We start from the raw sequence: 17,285 nt of genomic DNA, 5'->3' as shown, positions 1-17,285 counted from the left end.
GGGTGGCTCAGTGGGTTAAGCCGCTGCCTTCGGCTCAGGTCATGATCTCAGGGTCCTGGGATCGAGTCCCGCATCGGGCTCTCTGCTCAGCAGGGAGCCTGCTTCCTTCTCTCTCTCTCTGCCTGCCTCTCAATGTACTTGTAATTTCTCTCTGTCAAATAAATAAATAAAATCTTTAAAAAAAAAAAAAAAAAAAAAAAAAAAAAAAAAAAACTCTAAAAATATAAATGATGCAGCAATTCCACTTCTGGGTATATACCCAAAAGAATTGAAAGCAGAGTTTCTAAGAGAGATTTGTGTACCTATGTTCCTAGTAGCATTATTCACAAAAGCCAAAATGTGGAAGCAACCCAAGTGTCCATTCACAGATGAAAGAATAGATAAAATGTGCTGCATACATACAATGGAATGTTACTCAGCCTTTAAAAGTAAAGAAATTCCAGGGAGCCTTGGTGGCTCAGTGAGTTAAAGCCTCTGCCTTCGGCTCAGGTCATGATCCCGGAGTCCTGGGATCAAGCCCCTCACCAGGCTCTCTGCCAGGGGGGAGCCTGCTTCCTCCTCTCTCTCTGCCTGCCTCTCTGCCTACTTGTGATCTCTGTCAAATAAATAAATAAAATAAAATAAAGAAATTCCAACATTCATGCAACAACAAGAACGAACCTTGACAACACCAAGTGAAATAAGCCAGTCACAAAAAGACAAATATGGGGCACCTGGGTGGCTCAGTCTGAAGAGCACCGTACTCTTGGTTGCAGCTCCGGCAATGATCTCCCGGTTGTGAGGGGAGTCTGCTTGAGATTCTCTCCCTTTGCCCCTCCCCCTGCGCATGCTCCAGCGCTCTCTCAAATGAATAAATCTTAAAACAGAAATACAAATATTTTATGACTCCATTTATATGAGGTATACAGAGCACCCAAATTCATAGACAGAAAGGACAATGGTAGTCGCCAGGGGCTGTGCAGGAGAAAACAAGGGGTTACTATTTAATGGATACAAAAAGTGTCCATTTACAAGATAAGAGAGCTCTGGAGATTGGCTGCACAACAATGTAAATGTACTTAACACTACTGAACTGTATCAGACCTAATATGATTAAAATGGTATATTCTAGATGTATTTTTACCACAGTTCAAAAAAAATCTCATCACAGCAGCAAAAGGAATGTTTAAAAATAAAAACCTGACCATGTCATTCCTTCGCTTAAAACCTTCCAAAGGCTTCATATAAACAGGCAGAACAAAAACTAAACCTTCCCTGGCTTACCAAATTTTCTACATGACCTGTCCTGTGCCTATCTCTTCAGCCTCATCTCATACCACTTCTACCCTCATTAACCTTGCTGGTACACATCAGCCTTCCTTCTGTTTGGACATCTTTCTAGCCCCAGGGCCTTCGCACTAGCCCTTTCCTCTCCCTAGGATGTTCCCCTCATGACCCAAATTTTTACAACTTGTTACTTCCTATTATTCGGACCTTAGCTTAAGTGTTGCCTTCTTCTTCTTCTTCTTTATTAAGATTTTAATTTGAGAGAGAGAGAGAGAGAGAGAACCCACACACACAAGTAAGGTGGAGGGGGAGAGGGAAAAGCAGACTCCCCGCTGAGCAGGGAGCCCAACCAGAGCTCTATCCCAGGACCCTAAGATCATGACCTGAGCTGAAGGCAGATACTTAACCAACTGAGCCACCAGGTGCCCCAAGTGTCACCTTCTTAAAGGCCTTCACTAACACCCAGAGTAGCCAACTGGCCAATTAATTGTTCAGCACTTAAGAATATCTGATTATTTACTGATTTACATATGCAGTCCATTTTCTGCCCTTTTCACAAAAATATAAGCACCAGAAGAACAAGAACTTTCCTTGCTAGTCTTTTCATCACTCTATCTTGGTGACTCAACAGTGTCTGGCACATAGTAGGCACTTAATAAATATACACTGTATGAATAAATGCATAATAGCTTTCTAAAATGACCTAAAACTCTACAATTAAAGGCAGATTAAATAAATTACCATGTATCCTTATGGTAGAACATTATGCAGCCATTTTAACTGATGTTCAAGTATATATAGTATGCAGATTATATTTCCCAAGATGACCATACATAGTAAATTCTCCCACCCTTCATTCTCTTCTTCTTATGTTGACATTACTCCCCAGTGGTGAGACTGAGGTTCCCACCTCTTGAATTTGGGCAGGCCCGTGACTATGCTGGAAGTGATGCTTTGTGACTTCTAAGCTAGGTCATAAAAGGCCGTAACAGCATCTGTCTGGTCCTCTTGTTGCAGTCACTCTTGCAATCAAGCTGCCAAGCTGTGAGGAAGCCCACACTACATTTAGGTGCTCAGGCCAAGGGTACCAGTTGAAGTACCAGCTGACAACCAGCATCAACCATCTAACATGCGATTGAGAACTTCAAGATGACCCCAGCCTCAGCCTCCATCTGACTGCAACCATATAAGAAAACCCGAAGCAAGAGCTACCTAGCTGAGCACAGGAAACCCCAGAATCATGAAAGATACAAGTGTTCTATACCAAATCAACTTTAGGGTCATTAGTCACATAGTCATAGATAATCAGAGCAATTTAGTTTTATTTTAACCATGAAGAGAATGCAGACAGTGAGTTTTCTTATGAAATAATCTATCTCCGTGTATTGTTCTTGCCCCTGTGCTTAAAAAAATAAAATCTCCAAAAATAAAAGAGCTTTTTTTTTTTAAGATTTTATTTTATTCATTTATTTGACAGAGATCAGAAGTAGGCAGAGAGACAGGCAGAGAGAGAAGAGGAAGCAGGCTCCCTGCAGAGCATAGAGCCCCACGTGGGGCTCAATCCCAGGACCCTGGGATCATGACCCAAGCCGAAGGGAGAGGCCCTAACCCACTGAGCCACCCAGGCGCCCCTGAAAGAGCTCTGTAACTGACATTTTTTTAAACTGACCATAAGATTTGGAATGGCCACTGAACATACAAAAAATTCCTCAGCATACTTAGTCATTAGAGAAATGGAAATTAAAACACATCCATTATGAACAACCACTGAGATGTCGCACATTGTATACAACGGCTACAATCTGAAAGACTACTGGAGAGTACTGGATGTAAGCATGCAGATGTGAATAAAGTGGAACCCTCATGCATGTGCTGGAATGCACAATGGTGCAGCCACTTTGCAAAACAGTTTAGTAGACCTTCAAAATGTAAACATATATCCTGTGACCAAATGAACAAAAATGTACTTACACAAAAAATGTTCCTAGCAGTGTTATTCGTAAGAACCAAAATAAGAAAACAGATTTATCAACTTGTGACTGTAGAAATAAAATGTGTTAGATGCACACAATCGAATATTGTTCACCCATAAAAAAGAATAGAAGAGTGATTCATGCTACAACATAGACAAATCTTGAAATCATCATGCTAAGTGAGAGAAGCCAGAGACACAAAGGCCACATATTACACGATTCCACATATAAATGTGCAGAATAGACAAATCCATTAAAACATAAAGATCAGTGGTTGCCAGGAGCTGACAGAAGGAATAATGGACAGTGACTGCTAATGGGTATGGGTTTTTGAGTGAGGAATACTAAAACTGTTCTAAAATTAGATGGTGGAGATAGTTGTACAACTCTGAATATACTAATAGCCACTACTAACAAAAATGAAAAATATTTTATACAAATATAACTTCAATTACTATTGTTATTACTAAATTCCAATTGTTACTTCTGGGTAGAGGGGTTAAAACTAGAGCCACATATCTTTTTATAATCAACATGTAACTTAAAAAAAAAAAAAAACTAAAAAATGTGAAGATCAAGATTCATATACAGTCATGAAAGAAAAACCAGTAACACATTTCCTACCTTCCCTAAAAGCAGTCTGCATGGCATTATCTGTACACAAGCTGGACTGATGCCTCCTTCCATGACAAATGGACCCTAAGGCTAGCACAAGAAAGTTTTGTCTAGAAAAGACTTCTGCTCTGAGTAGCTCTGTTCACATACATGCCAATTTAGAAAGAATTCTCCCATTTCTCCATCTCAAGTGACCAGCCTTCCTGAAAGTGTTCCAGGCCACTCTGGGGAAGTGTACCATTGAGACTACAAATTAATTAATCTCGGGACACCTGGGTGGCTCAACTGGTTAAGTGTCTGCGTGGGGCTCAGGTCATGATCCCAGAGTCCTGGGATTTCCACCCCCACCCCCTATATGGCTCTCTGCTCAACGGGGAGCCTACTACTTCTCTCCTGCTTGTGCTCTCTCTCTCTTACAAGTAAATAAATAAAATCTTTTTTATTTTTTTTTTAAATTCTTTTTTTTTTTTTTTAAGATTTTTATTTACTTATTTGACAGAGAGAAATCACAAGTAGATGGAGAGGCAGGCAGAGAGAGAGAGAGAGGGAAGCAGGCTCCCTGCCAAGCAGAGAGCCCGATGCGGGACTCGATCCCAGGACCCTGAGATCATGACCTGAGCCGAAGGCAGCGGCTTAACCCACTGAGCCACCCAGGCACCCAATAAAATCTTTTTTAAAAAATTGTAATTTATCTCACCCTTGGTTCCATCCCCAGTCACACACAGATTAGTTAAATTGAGGCAGCTTTTAAGAAAAATCACCTTTGGCTCCCAGAAGACCTGAGAAATGGATCATGCCTGAAAGTTAAGTGGGGATACTAAGCAAGGCATCAACATGTGTTTTGACAGTCTGTACAATCAGAATAGCTAAGCAAATATTTTACATGAATGGTACAGGGGACAGAAGATGTGTTCTAGACCCAGCACTACAGGGTGATTCCTAAACAGGTCATTTCTTCCAGTAGGGTCACAGCTTCCAAGTTTATTTCAAAGAGAGGGTTGAATTGGCTCTGCCTATAATCCCTTCAATTCTCAAAGTGAGAGAATGTATGTGTGTCTATGTCTGCACACACATTCAAGCGGTATGTATTGGGTAGCAGGTTCATTTTTGGTTTTCCGAAACGATTTGTTACAGAAAGAAGTCAGCAGCTGTGGCAAACATACAGATCTGATTTTTAAGCACACTATTTTCCTCCCCAGAATAATGCCTGATAATCCCATTCAAAGCTGCATTCTATACTATCCAACTCTTTGTGGTTCTCATCCCCCTTATTCTGCTGTACATTTTCTTTAATCCACTGCACTTATTCTAACATAGTCTATTATTTACATATTGTTTATTTTTATTGTCTGCTCACCAGCTGGACTGTATACTCATGAAAAACAGCAGTCTTTGTTTTGTATTCTGATATCTGTTTCCTAAGTGCCTACTCACATAGATGCCAATCAATACATTTGACTGAACCAGCTGGGTATAAATACATAGTCAAAAGACAAATCCAGGGGCGCCTGGGTGGCTCAGTGGGTTGAGCCGCTGCCTTCGGCTCAGGTCATGATCTCAGGGTCCTGGGATCGAGTCCCGCATCGGGCTCTCTGCTCAGCGGGGAGCCTGCTTCCTCCTCTCTCTCTCTGCCTGCCTCTCTGCCTACTTGTGATCTCTCTCTGTCAAATAAATAAATAAAATCTTTAAAAAAAAAAAAAAAACAAAAGACAAATCCAGGGACGCCTGGGTGGCTCAGCAGGTTAAGCCTCTGCCTTCAGCTCAGGTCATGATCTCAGGGTCCTGGGATCGAGCCCCACATCGGGTTCTCTGCACAGCAGGGAGCCTGCTTCTTCCTCTCTCTCTGCCTACCTCTCTGCCTACTTGTGATCTCTCTCTCTCTCTCTCTCTCTGTGTCAAATGAATAAATAAAATCTTTAAAAGAAAAAAAGACAAATCCATTCTCTCCATTTCCCTCTGGGAAACAATCGTTAGTATACACACTCCAAGCAGGAAAGGGAAGAGCAGTTTCTCACAATTCTTTGAGAACTGGGCTGATCAAGTGACCAAAGTCCTTAAGTTCTCTTCCCCCTTCCCACATATTCTGGAAAAAAATCTCATCTCCTAAAAGCACAAAACTGGTCATACAAATATTCAGAAATTAGAAGCAAATACACTTTAAAGTAGCTGCCAAGTTTTTCGTAGAGGTGGATAGAAAGCTCATCTCCAGACCCTTGAACCTGGAGACAGAACAGAGCACAGTCTGGCATCACCACCACAAATGAACAAACGGAGAAAGGCATATTATACTAAGCAGGGGAAAGAAAACTTAACTCAAAAACATCTTCACAATTACAAAGCACAAATGTATGCAATATTAAGGGCCTAAAGCGATTCTGTCTTTCCTGCCATCATCTTTCGTTTTCCAATGCTCACATCTACAATCTGGAGTATACTGAATTTTACAGCACCAACTGTATAGTCTAGTATAGTCTCTTTCAGTGGCTTGCTTCTAAAATAAGTTAAAAGTTAAATCCATGCCTCTGGATTACTGTAATAATAAAAGAGACTCTGGAATGCTAAAAGCATACCTCTCTCTGTAAACAGACTGAAATCTGTCTGAGCAAAACTCACAAAGACAGAGAGATCAATGCACAGAACAAAGAAAGCCATTTGGAAAATCCCAATGACCAACCAACTTCTTGATCTAGCTCCAACAGGATGAGGGAGGAGGCTCTTGATTAAAACAGCAGAGAAAAGGATCACTTGGATTGGTCTGCCTGGGAAAACTACCAAGGGAGTGATACATTCCTGCATGTAAGACACAGGAAATGGGAGGGAAGCCACTGGAAACTGATGATGGAAAAGACTAAATTTAAGCCCATCCAACATCAGCAGCCAGATGTTCCAAGTACCAAGCCCACATTAGTATCTACTCCAAGGGCTGGGCCATCAAGGGCGCTGATGAGTACTGGAAAGCCCCCAAGACCAGATTTCTTTAGAGAAGAAACAAAACACCAAAATGAAACAAAACTACCAACGGTTTAGACCTGATTTTAAAAACAAACCAAAAAAAGGGGGCCCAAAGCAGGTTTCTTTGGCATGAAACAAACAGGTTCTGTTCTCAATCCTCGCCATTAAATTGGGTTTTGGATATAGAGAAAAAAAGTATGAGAAGCATAACCAAACACAATCAACTACAAAAACAAACCAAACTGAAATGGCTAAGATATTTCAATCTACAAACAGACATAAATTCCTGAGATAATTAGCAGTGTTGGGAGCACCTGTTCATATACTAAGATAATCCTCTCAATCTGTGCAAGAAAAGAGGAAGCAGAGTGACGGAAACAAAGGGTAAAAAAATGAAGAGTTTATGGGGCGCCTGGGTGGCTCAGTGGGTTAATAAGCCTCTGCCTTCAGCTCAGGTCATGATCTCAGGGTCCTGGAATCGAGCCCCACATCGGGCTCTCTGCTCAGCAGGGAGCCTGCTTCCCCCTCTCTCTGTGCCTGCCTCTCTGCCTACTTGTGGTCTCTCTTTCTCTCTGTCCAATAAAAATAAATAAAATCTTTAAAAAAAAGAAAATGAAGAGTTTATCAAGAGTCCAGCCCACCACCTCAAAATTATGCTCAAGTATTCTGGAACAGTCTAATAATATGACACATAAACCAGGAAGGCCCTGGATTTCAACATTGTACACACCCTCCTGGCCCTATGTCCACAGTTATGCAAATGAATCCAACAATAAAGGGCAGCATGCATTTTCACCATGATAGACATCAACACAGACCTCACCTTGTCACTGTCATCATGACAAATGTGGTCGTGATGGATGGACTGGCACTGAAAAGAAGCACCAACACTACCTACAAGAAAAAGGGAGGAAAAGTTAAGATGCAGTAAGTCCTCACATTTAAACTGTTTTTCCAATTAAAGGTGCTTTTATATCTATTATCCCATCTAATCCTCAACAATATTCACAAGTAGGCTGGATAGGGATTATTGTTCACGCAGTTTAATTAAGCAAAACAAAACAGAGAGGTTGACTTGAACAAAGTAGTAGTCAGTGAAGTGGGTCTGAAACTAGCTCTCGTTGTTCAAACTCCTTATTCACCATTTTCTACTATACTGAGCAGTTTAGCTTTCAAAGGCCACCTAAATCAACATAACAGCTTTTAATAAGGCAAACCTTTCTAGAGGGCGCCTGGGTGGCTCAGCTGGTTAAGCAACTGCCTTCGGCTCAGGTCATGATCCTGAGTCTGGGGATGGATTCCCACATCGGACTCCCAGCTCCACAGGGAGTCAGCCTCTCCCTCTAGGATCTTCTCCTCTTTCATGTGCTCTCTCTCTCTTTCTCACTCAAATAAATAAATAAAATCTTAAAAAAAAAAAAGAAAGAAAGAAAGAAAGAAAGAAATAAGAAAGATATATACCCCTCTTCAGACTACACAAACTTTCTCTGAGGAAAAAAGATTACCCTATAAATTCTTAGTATACAGATAATACAATCTAATACACAATCATATAAGATATAAGATTACAAATAAGTTACTGCCTTAAAAGAATGTATTTTAATGGACGTATTTGTTAATTTGAAGAACTATCTCCTAATAGTAACTGCTTTTAATAGTGATATTTCTAACTAATCGGAAAAAAAATGTTTATTCAATAAATGATTAAAACAACTAATTAGTCATTTGAAAAAGTTTTGGTTCTTATGTCATACCATATAGAAAACGGTGGCTCAAAGATATAGGCAAATATAAAAAAACAGGAAGTCAGTTTTAAAAGAAAATGCAGACTAAAAAAAAAAGGAAAATAAGGACTTGAAATATAATCTTGGAGTAAGAAAACCCTTTTGAAAGATAGCCAAAACAAAAACGACAAATAAAAAGTTAGCAGGCATGACTATCTACCTCAGGTGAGCAAAATCCCTTCTCCTCAAGCATGAGAATTTGACTTAGGGATAATCCCTGTTAACCTGATTAAAACAATATGCCACATACGTGACTTGGGAACATTGCTTATGATGGAAATTGCCAAACTAGTAAGCTGCATCTGGACTAGAAGTACAACAGACACTTAGTAGGAAGTCAGGTTTTGAGCTTCTTTGGGTCTGGTGACATGTAATGAAGGCATGTCCCTTGCAGAGGATCCTGGAAACTATGCCTTTGGAGTTCTCTACAGCACCAAAATGTGCATAACATTTTTTTGAATTTAAATTTCCAAAAGAGCACTTTGGAGAATATGAACTGCTACATGGACTACTGCAAGGACTCCCACTATTTTTCTTTTTTTAAGATTTTATTTTTCAGTAATCTCTATATCCAATGTGGGGCTTGAACTCAAAACGCCAAGATCAAGAGTCCCATGCTTTACCAACTGAGCAAGCCAGGTGCTCCCGGACTTTCACTATCTTACTTACAGTTTCTGTCCTAAATCCTCCTGAAGAAAGTGGTACCAAGTGAGACCTACGGTGGTTTTACCGGTCTGGTAAACCTAAGATATCGCACTGCTACCTACCATATTCTGTAAAATTTACCATGCCATCAATTCAGATGTCCAACTATTTCATGTGCAACTGAGAATGCTACCAACTAAACTTTGACACATTTTTAAAATATTAAACATTTTTTATTTCACACTTACTGAAGTAACTTTTAAAGGTAGATTTTTATTATATATTATTATTATTATGTGCTGATAAAAAGAAAATCATGTCAGAATGGCTAAGATCAAAAACTCAAGAAATAACAAATGGTGAGGATGTGGGGGAAAATTCTCATGCACTGTTGGTAGGAATGCAAGTTGGGACAGTCACTACAGAAACAGTATGGGGGCTCCTCAAAAAATTAAAAATAGGAGCACCTGGGTGGCTCAGTCAGTTAAGTGCCTGCCTTCAGCTCAGGTCATGATCTCAGAGTCCAGAACTGAGCCCCATGTCTGGCTTCCCTGCTCAGCAGGGAGTCTGCTTCTCCCCCTCACTCTACCCCCTTCCCCTGGACTGTGGGCTCTCTCTCAAATAACCAAATCTTTAAAATAAACAAACAAATAAAAACCTTCAACAGATATTACTCAAGATGGATCACAGAACTAAATGTAAAACACAAAATTATAAAACTTACAGAAGATAACAAAGGAGTAAATCCAAGAGACCTTAGGTTTAACAATCAGTTTTTAGGTACAACAACAAAAGCATAATCCATGAAAGAAAAAAAATTGGTAAGATGGACTTCGTTAAAATTAACTTCTGCTCTATGAAAGACATTTAGAGAGTAAATATACAAACAAAAAGCCAAAAATGGTAGAAAATATTTGCAAAATGCATGTCTGGTAAAGGACTGGTATCTAGAAGTATTCTAAGAACTCAAAACTTGGGATGCCTGAGTGGCTCAGCAGGTTGGGCCTCTGCCTTCGACTCACATCATAGTCTCAGGGTCCTAAGATGGAGTCCCGCATCATCGGGCTCTCTGCTCAGTGGGCAGCCTGCTTCCCCCCACTCTCTGCCTACTTGTGCTCTCTCTGCCAAATTTAAAAAAAAAAAAAAAAAAAAGAACTCAAAACTCAACAGTAAAAAAACATACAACCAATTTTAAAATGGGCAGGGTTTCTCTTTGACCCCTGGTCCCGAATATCAGAACTCAATCCTTCGCTACTACTGGAAAAAAGAAGCATCCGAGAAGTGAAAGAATGCACAAAACTACAGCTTCCCCTCCCCAGCTGTCCCTGCCCCATAAGACAAAGATGTAGAGAGACTGCTCAAACTGAATTCCTGAAGAATAAAAACAGGTCTTAACACAGCTATGGGTAAGCTAACCAGAAGAAGTAGTACACAGCAGCAAAAGAAAAAAAAGGGGGGTCAATTTTTAAAACTTGAAAGAATCTAGTAGAGAATAAACCAAACATATTGTGTTAGTGACAGTGCTTACAATGAGTTTTCTGGTTCTTTTCAAAGGCATTTTACAAAATTATTATTCTGGCTCAAGAACCTACCCTGCCACCCATAGGCAGAGAAGGGGCCAGGGGGCCAAAGTGACAGTATGCTTCCAGGCAGACTTGGCTTGTTCTTCCACCTGGTGGCCCATTCAATGTTGCGCTACCAACATTACAGTTCTCACTCTAGGTTCTTAACTTGGGACCCAAGACTTTTATGGGAACAAAATTTTATCTTTATTATTATTAATTTAATATCAAATAGAAAAATTCATTCTCTTACGAATCTAGCAACAAATCACAGTCATATTGACAGTATTCGTGACTCCAATGGTAATAAAAACCACATATATTTTCATATAACAGTTGTTGCATGTACACTGAAATGTCACACATATCAATACTTTGAGGTTTTGTGATTTTTTTTTCCACACATACCACTATTTTGAATTTATGACAGCTACTAGGAACACTGCTAAAATATGTTATCTAAATGTATTAATAAAGAGGCAAATATACTTTTACTGCAAATTAGCTTTCATTGTTTTGACAACCACGTTCCAGCATAACTTATTTTCTTTGTAATCTCATGCATTTTACTTTATGCAATTAAAAATATTCTCCTGGTAAGGGGCCTAATAAACTTCATCTGACTACCAAAGGAGTCCAAGACACACAACAAAAATAGTTAAAAATCCTACTTTAGCCAGCAAAAGTTGCTGGGCCCAGGAGAACAAACCACATCAGAAACTTTGTAAGGGAAAAGAGACATGGAACATCCTGAGGGGAGTCAAAAAAAAATGTAGGAAGCTGAAGAGAAAAGAAATGAAGATTAGGGGCACCTGGGTGGATCAGTCAGTGGATCATCTGACTCTTGGTTTCAGTTCAGGTCACGATCTCAGCATTGTAGGATCAAGCACATCATCAGAATCCCCCCTTAGTGGGGAGTCAGCTTAAGTTTCTCTCCCTCTGCTCACCACCCTCCCCGCAACTGCACAAGTGCACACACTCCATCACTCTCTAAAATCAATAAATCTTAAAAAAAAAAAAAAAAAAAAACTACTTCCCTCTCTCTCTCTCTGCCTGCCTCTCTGCCTACTGTGATCTCGCTCTGTCAAATAAATAAATAAAATCTTTTAAGGAAAAAAAAAAAAACTTAAAAAAAAATCTTAAAAAAAAAAAAAGGAAAGAAATGAAGATTAAAGTCAGGGTATGAAGCCAACATTTAGAACTAGGGGACATAAAGAGGTCAAAGGTGAAACAGTGAAATGAAGTAGAGAAGTTTCAGAGCAACTGCCAAGAATGTGAGCTAGTGCTTTAATCCACAGAAGTAGGTAGTGATGTAAAGCAAAGACACTATTTGCCATGTTGCCAGAGACCACCACACTACCAGAGATCCATTAGTCAAGGTGGCCCTGGGTGGCTCAGTTGGTTAAATGGCTGACTCTTGATCTCAGCTCAGCTCTTGATCTCAAGGTTCTGAGTTCAAGCCCTCCACTGAGCTCCTCAATGGGTGTGAAGCCAGAAAAAAAAAATCCAGTACTCAATTCTGAGTCCTCATTTTTCTTGATCTATTCACAGCAACTGACTCACTTGATTCTACTCTCCTTGAAACCCTTTTCCTCACTTGGCCTCACGGAAGGAAACGTCCCACATTACTGACTGCCAACATCTCAGTCCTATTTGCTAGATTCTCTTCATCTCCCCAATTTCTATGGAATGTTCCAAAGATTAATCCTCCAACTTCACTTTTCTATCTGTATTTACTCCTTTTGTGATCCCAACTAGTCCCATGGCTATATCCCCAAACCCTGACTCTCCCACCTCCCATGGCAAGGAAATCTACATTTCTATATCCTTCTTTCTACTCAGTATCACTTAGATGTCTAACTAGCATCTCACACATAACTTGCTCTAAATTGAGCTCTTGATCTTCCCCTCCAAAATTACCCCTCCTCCAGTTTCAGTAAATGACAAAACTATTCACCAGCTACTCTGCCAAAACCCTTGGCATCATCCTCAACTCCTCTCTTTCACTCATATCCCACATTTGATCAATTAGCAAATCCTGTTGGCACTTTCAAAATATGCCTGAAAGACAACTACTTCATATATTCTCCACTGCTACTACCTAAGTTAAAGCCTAGACTGAAGCAATAGCTTAACTGGTCTCCTTAGCTCCACTCCTTCCCTATGAACTTTCCTTACATCCCCCAGCACCAAATCTGTTCTCTATACAATGGCATGAATGACCCTTTAAATGTTCAGACAGATCCTGTCATTCCTCCTCTGAAAACTCTGGTTCCTCCTCTCACACAAAATAAAATCCAAGGTCCTTATACCCTTATACCTAAACATCTACAAGGTCCCACATGACCTGACTAACCTATACCTGTCTGATCTTACCTCCCACCCAACTCCTTTCCTAAAAGGGGAAATTAAAACACAGTAAACACACACAGCAAATTATACTACAATGTAATACACTTAAACCACTGCCAAAGACCACTGTTCTTTGTAGGCAGTAAAATGGCTTTAGTCCCAGGCCTATCCGGAACTCTCATTCCCCTTTGTTGACACTCAGCATGATTTTCCAAATGACAAGTTCTCAAAAGGATATCTGGAATGTAAGTGAGACTCTTCTACACACTGCTTCGGGGAGATGGGGGAGGTGATACTGAGTTTGTGAAATACAACAATCTTCTTATATAAACATCAGCAGAAAAACACTGTTGAGACTTAAGCATACTCCTTGAAATTTGGACATAAAAAACAAGATGCATTAAACCACGAAACCAAACTACACAGACTTGGGTGAAGGATGCACTTATCTTGAAAGGTGGGTAGCTCTTTAAGTTGTAATATAAGTGTGGCACTTTGAGCACTGTGAAGATTATTCCTCAGTGCATACATCTGAGATGGGAGTTTGCATTATTTAATGCAGAAATATAAAGTGGGCTCCTCTTAAAACTTCCTAGACTCAACAGCTAGCTGCCTGTGACCTCAGAAATAAAGATTTGAGGGTTTTAATTAAAACAGAGGTTTCAAAGTCAAAGGGATGAAAAATACAGCACAAAGAATATAGCTAGTGGCATTGTAACAGCATTGTATGGTGACAGATGGTAGCTACACTTGTGAGCAGAGCATAGCAGAGACTTGTCAAATCATTAAATTATATACCTGAAACTAAATCAATGTATGTCAACTGTACTTCAATAAAAATATTAGTAAAATGTGCACTTGTTTAGATTTTTATTCATAAAGAATTTTCCAGATCTAATACTTTATGCTGAGAGGGATATTTCTAAAAACTACTTTTGGAGTACCTGGGTGGCTCAGTCCATTAAGTGTCCCACTCTGGATTTCAGCTCAGGTCGTGATCTCAGCGTTGCGAGATCAAGCCTAGAATCAGGCTACAAGGTGGGTGTGGAGCTTGCTTATTATTCCCTCTCTCCCTCTACCTCTGCCCCTCCCCCCAAATAGGTAAAAATTACTCTTGAATTTATTAATGTATTCATTTGCCAACAAGGAACTAACCTATGGCCAAAGCCTAACAGTTTAAAATAAAAAATAAAGTATTTCTCTTTTAATAAATAACTAAAATATGCTTTCAAAATGAAACAAAAATGGGGGCTCCTGGGTGGCTCAGTTGGTTGAGCAACCGACTCTTAATTTCAGCTCAGATCATTATTTCAGGGCCATTTCAGGGTCAGGAGATTGAGCCCTGTGTTGACTCCACCCTCAGAAGGAAGTCCACTGCAGATTCTCTCCCTCTCCCACTGCCCCCCTCTTAATGTGCTCTCACTCTCTCCCTCTCAAATAAATAAATCTCTCAAAAAATTGAACAAAAATAAAATATAAAAAGTTGAACAGAAGACAAAACTAAATAAAATAAAAATGAAGGTCTGAGGCAGGTCCAAATTGGCAGAGGAATAGGAGACCTTAGTTTCTTCTGGTCCCAGGAAATCAGCTAGATAGCTATCAACTCATTCTGAACACCTGTGAACTCAACTAGCAATCTAAGAAAATAGCTGCAACTCTGCAAACAGAAAAGCGACCACATTCTGCAAGGTAGGAGGTGTGGAGAAGTGAATCCCTGGCAATAAATGGGAAGATAAACTGCAGAGGAAAGGAGCCTCCATCAGCTGGCACTAGAAAATGATACAGCAGGAGAGCACAAAATCAGAACTCTCAGAACTGCTCCAGTGAGGCAAGTAGCTGCCAGAAAGGCACTCAGGAAGCAAAGCAGGGACGAAAACCTAGGTGGGACAGTGTGGTCTAAAGATACTCAGGGTCACAGGAAGACTGGGGGTACCTGGGTGCAACAGAGTTCCCAGGCATTGGAGGCAGGAAGCGGGCTGCAATCAGCAAGCCCAGAAATGGGCTCCCAGCTCAGGGTTGCCATAAACCACAAACCGTGGTATGGTCAGTGGGTGGACTGCACTTTGAGCAGGGGCCCAGCAAGCAGCAGAACCCTTGAAACCCCCCTTTCCTCCCCTGGGAGGAGCTGTGCAGGAGTGCGCCAAAGGAGTCTATAGCAGTTGAACACTCAACAGGGGGTCCTGTGTGTGAGACAGAAACACTTGGTCACAGGCTGGGTGAGCACGGAGTGTGGACAGAGACCAGGGAGACAGGAATGACTGACTTTTCTCTGAGGGCATACTGAAGAGTTGGGCCCCAAGATTTCACCTCCTGGCTGGAGATTGGGAAGCTGCCATTTTCATTCTGATCTTCTAAAGCTGTGCGGAAAGCCTTCAGGTAACAAAAGCCACAAAGAGCAAACCGGAACAGATTACTTAGCCTGGGCCCTTGGCAACAGTGTACAGTCCTGAGAATCAGACAGGCCCCTCCCCAAGATGATCAGCAAGAACATCCAGCTAAGACCAAGCTTACCAATCACTGAGAATTGTAAAACTCTATCGCTAGGGGAAAATAGCATATAGAATTCATGTTTTCCCCCCCATGATTCTTTGTCTCTCAATGTTTTTTCCTTTTTCCTTTTTCAACCAGTTTCTGCATCAACTTTTTTAAATCTTTTGAAAAATTTTCATTTTTATACTTATAATCTATCCTTCCACTGTATTTAATTTAATTTTGTATATATCTAAGTTTTCTTTCTTTATAATTTTGGGATACAAGTTCTTCTAACAGACCAGTTATACACCCAAAATCTAGCGTATGGCTCTATTCTCTTCACCTGTATGATCAAATTCTTTTATTTTTCCCCTTCATTTTCTGTTTTTTGTTTTGTTTCGTTAAAGTCTTTTTAAATTTTTATCTTTAGAGTTATACTCTACCCTTTCAATGTATTTTGTTTAATTTATTTATTTTTTTTCAGTGTAACAGTATTCATTGTTTTTGCACCACACCCAGTGCTCCATGCAATTCGTGCCCTAATACCCACCACCTGGTTCCCCCAGCCTCCCACTCCCAACCCCTTCAAAACCTTCAGATTTGTTTTTCAGAGTCCAGAGTCTCTCATGGTTGACCTCCCCTTCCAATTTCCCTCAACTCCCTTCTCCTCTCCATCTCCCCTTGTCCTCGATGCTATTTGTTATGCTCCACAAATAAGTGAAACCATATGATAACTGACTCTCTCTGCTTGACTTATTTCACTCAGCATAATCTCTTCCAGTCCTGTCCATGTTGCTACAAAAGTTGGGTATTCATCCTTTCTGATGGAGGCATAATACTCCATAGTGTATATGGACCACATCTTCTTTATCCATTCGTCCACTGAAGGGCATCTTGGTTCTTTCCGCAGTTGGGCGACCGTGGCCATTGCTGCTATAAACACTGGGGTACATATGGCCCTGTCTTTTACTTTTCATTTACAGCTACATTCTATCCTTTCACTGTATTTAATTTTATTTTTGCATATACAAGTTTCTCTTTCTTTATAATTTTGAGATCCAGTTTTCTAACAAACGGACCAATATACACGCTCCTGTGTGTATCCATACCCACATACCAATACACATGTCCAGTGTATTGCTCTATTCTGTCCAGGTGTCTGATTATATTATCTTTTTTTAAGCAGCAAGAAGTGTGCTGGGCCCATATTATCTTTTTTATTTTTTTTTTTATATTTTATTCTTTGGTTTCATGACTCTTCTGATTTGTTTAGTGTATATTCCTCTGGGGTTCTTGTTGCCGTTATATTCTTTGGTTCTCTTGTTCATCTATGCATCTCTGGATAGAATGACAAGATAAAAAAAACTCACCTTAAAAAAGAGAACAAGAGGGACGCCTGGGTGCTCAGTGGGTTAAACTCCTGCCTTTGACTCAGGATCAAGTCCCGGCTAAGCAGGGAGCAGGCTTCTCCCTCTCCTCCCTGCTCCTGCTCTCTCTCACTATTCTATCTCTCCAATAAATAAATAAAAATATATATAAAAAAAAAAAAGAACAAGACACAGTACACTACCAGTAACCTAATAGATACGGGTATAAGATGGCATAAAATGTCAGAACTAGAGTTCAGACTAATGGTTATAAAGATACCGCCTGGGCTTGGGCGC

The 17,285-nt window shown here is 40.2% G+C and overlaps 1 protein-coding gene across 11 annotated transcripts in view; it reads right to left on the bottom strand.

Moving 5' to 3' along the window:
* Nucleotides 1–17,285, bottom strand: part of RNF38 (ring finger protein 38) — a 137,617-nt gene that overhangs the window by 59,607 nt on the left and 60,725 nt on the right. For 6 of the 11 annotated variants that reach the window (XM_059143632.1, XM_059143635.1, XM_059143636.1 and 3 more), the window contains exon 1: nt 2,008–2,110. Coding sequence is in view for 6 of the 11 variants with exons in the window: in XM_059143634.1 (XP_058999617.1) it covers nt 2,008–2,010 (3 nt within the window). In the remaining 5 variants the exon portion in view is untranslated. Of the gene's footprint in view, nt 1–2,007; nt 2,111–7,629; nt 7,701–17,285 lie in introns of those variants that run through there. The other 5 variants (XM_059143628.1, XM_059143631.1, XM_059143647.1 and 2 more) reach the window with 2 other exon arrangements.

This window comes from Mustela lutreola, chromosome 12 (genome assembly GCF_030435805.1).
Source record: "Mustela lutreola isolate mMusLut2 chromosome 12, mMusLut2.pri, whole genome shotgun sequence".
Lineage (NCBI taxonomy): Eukaryota > Metazoa > Chordata > Mammalia > Carnivora > Mustelidae > Mustela > Mustela lutreola.
Note: the sequence above shows the minus strand (reverse complement) of the source record. Positions and strands in the feature narration are given on the sequence as shown.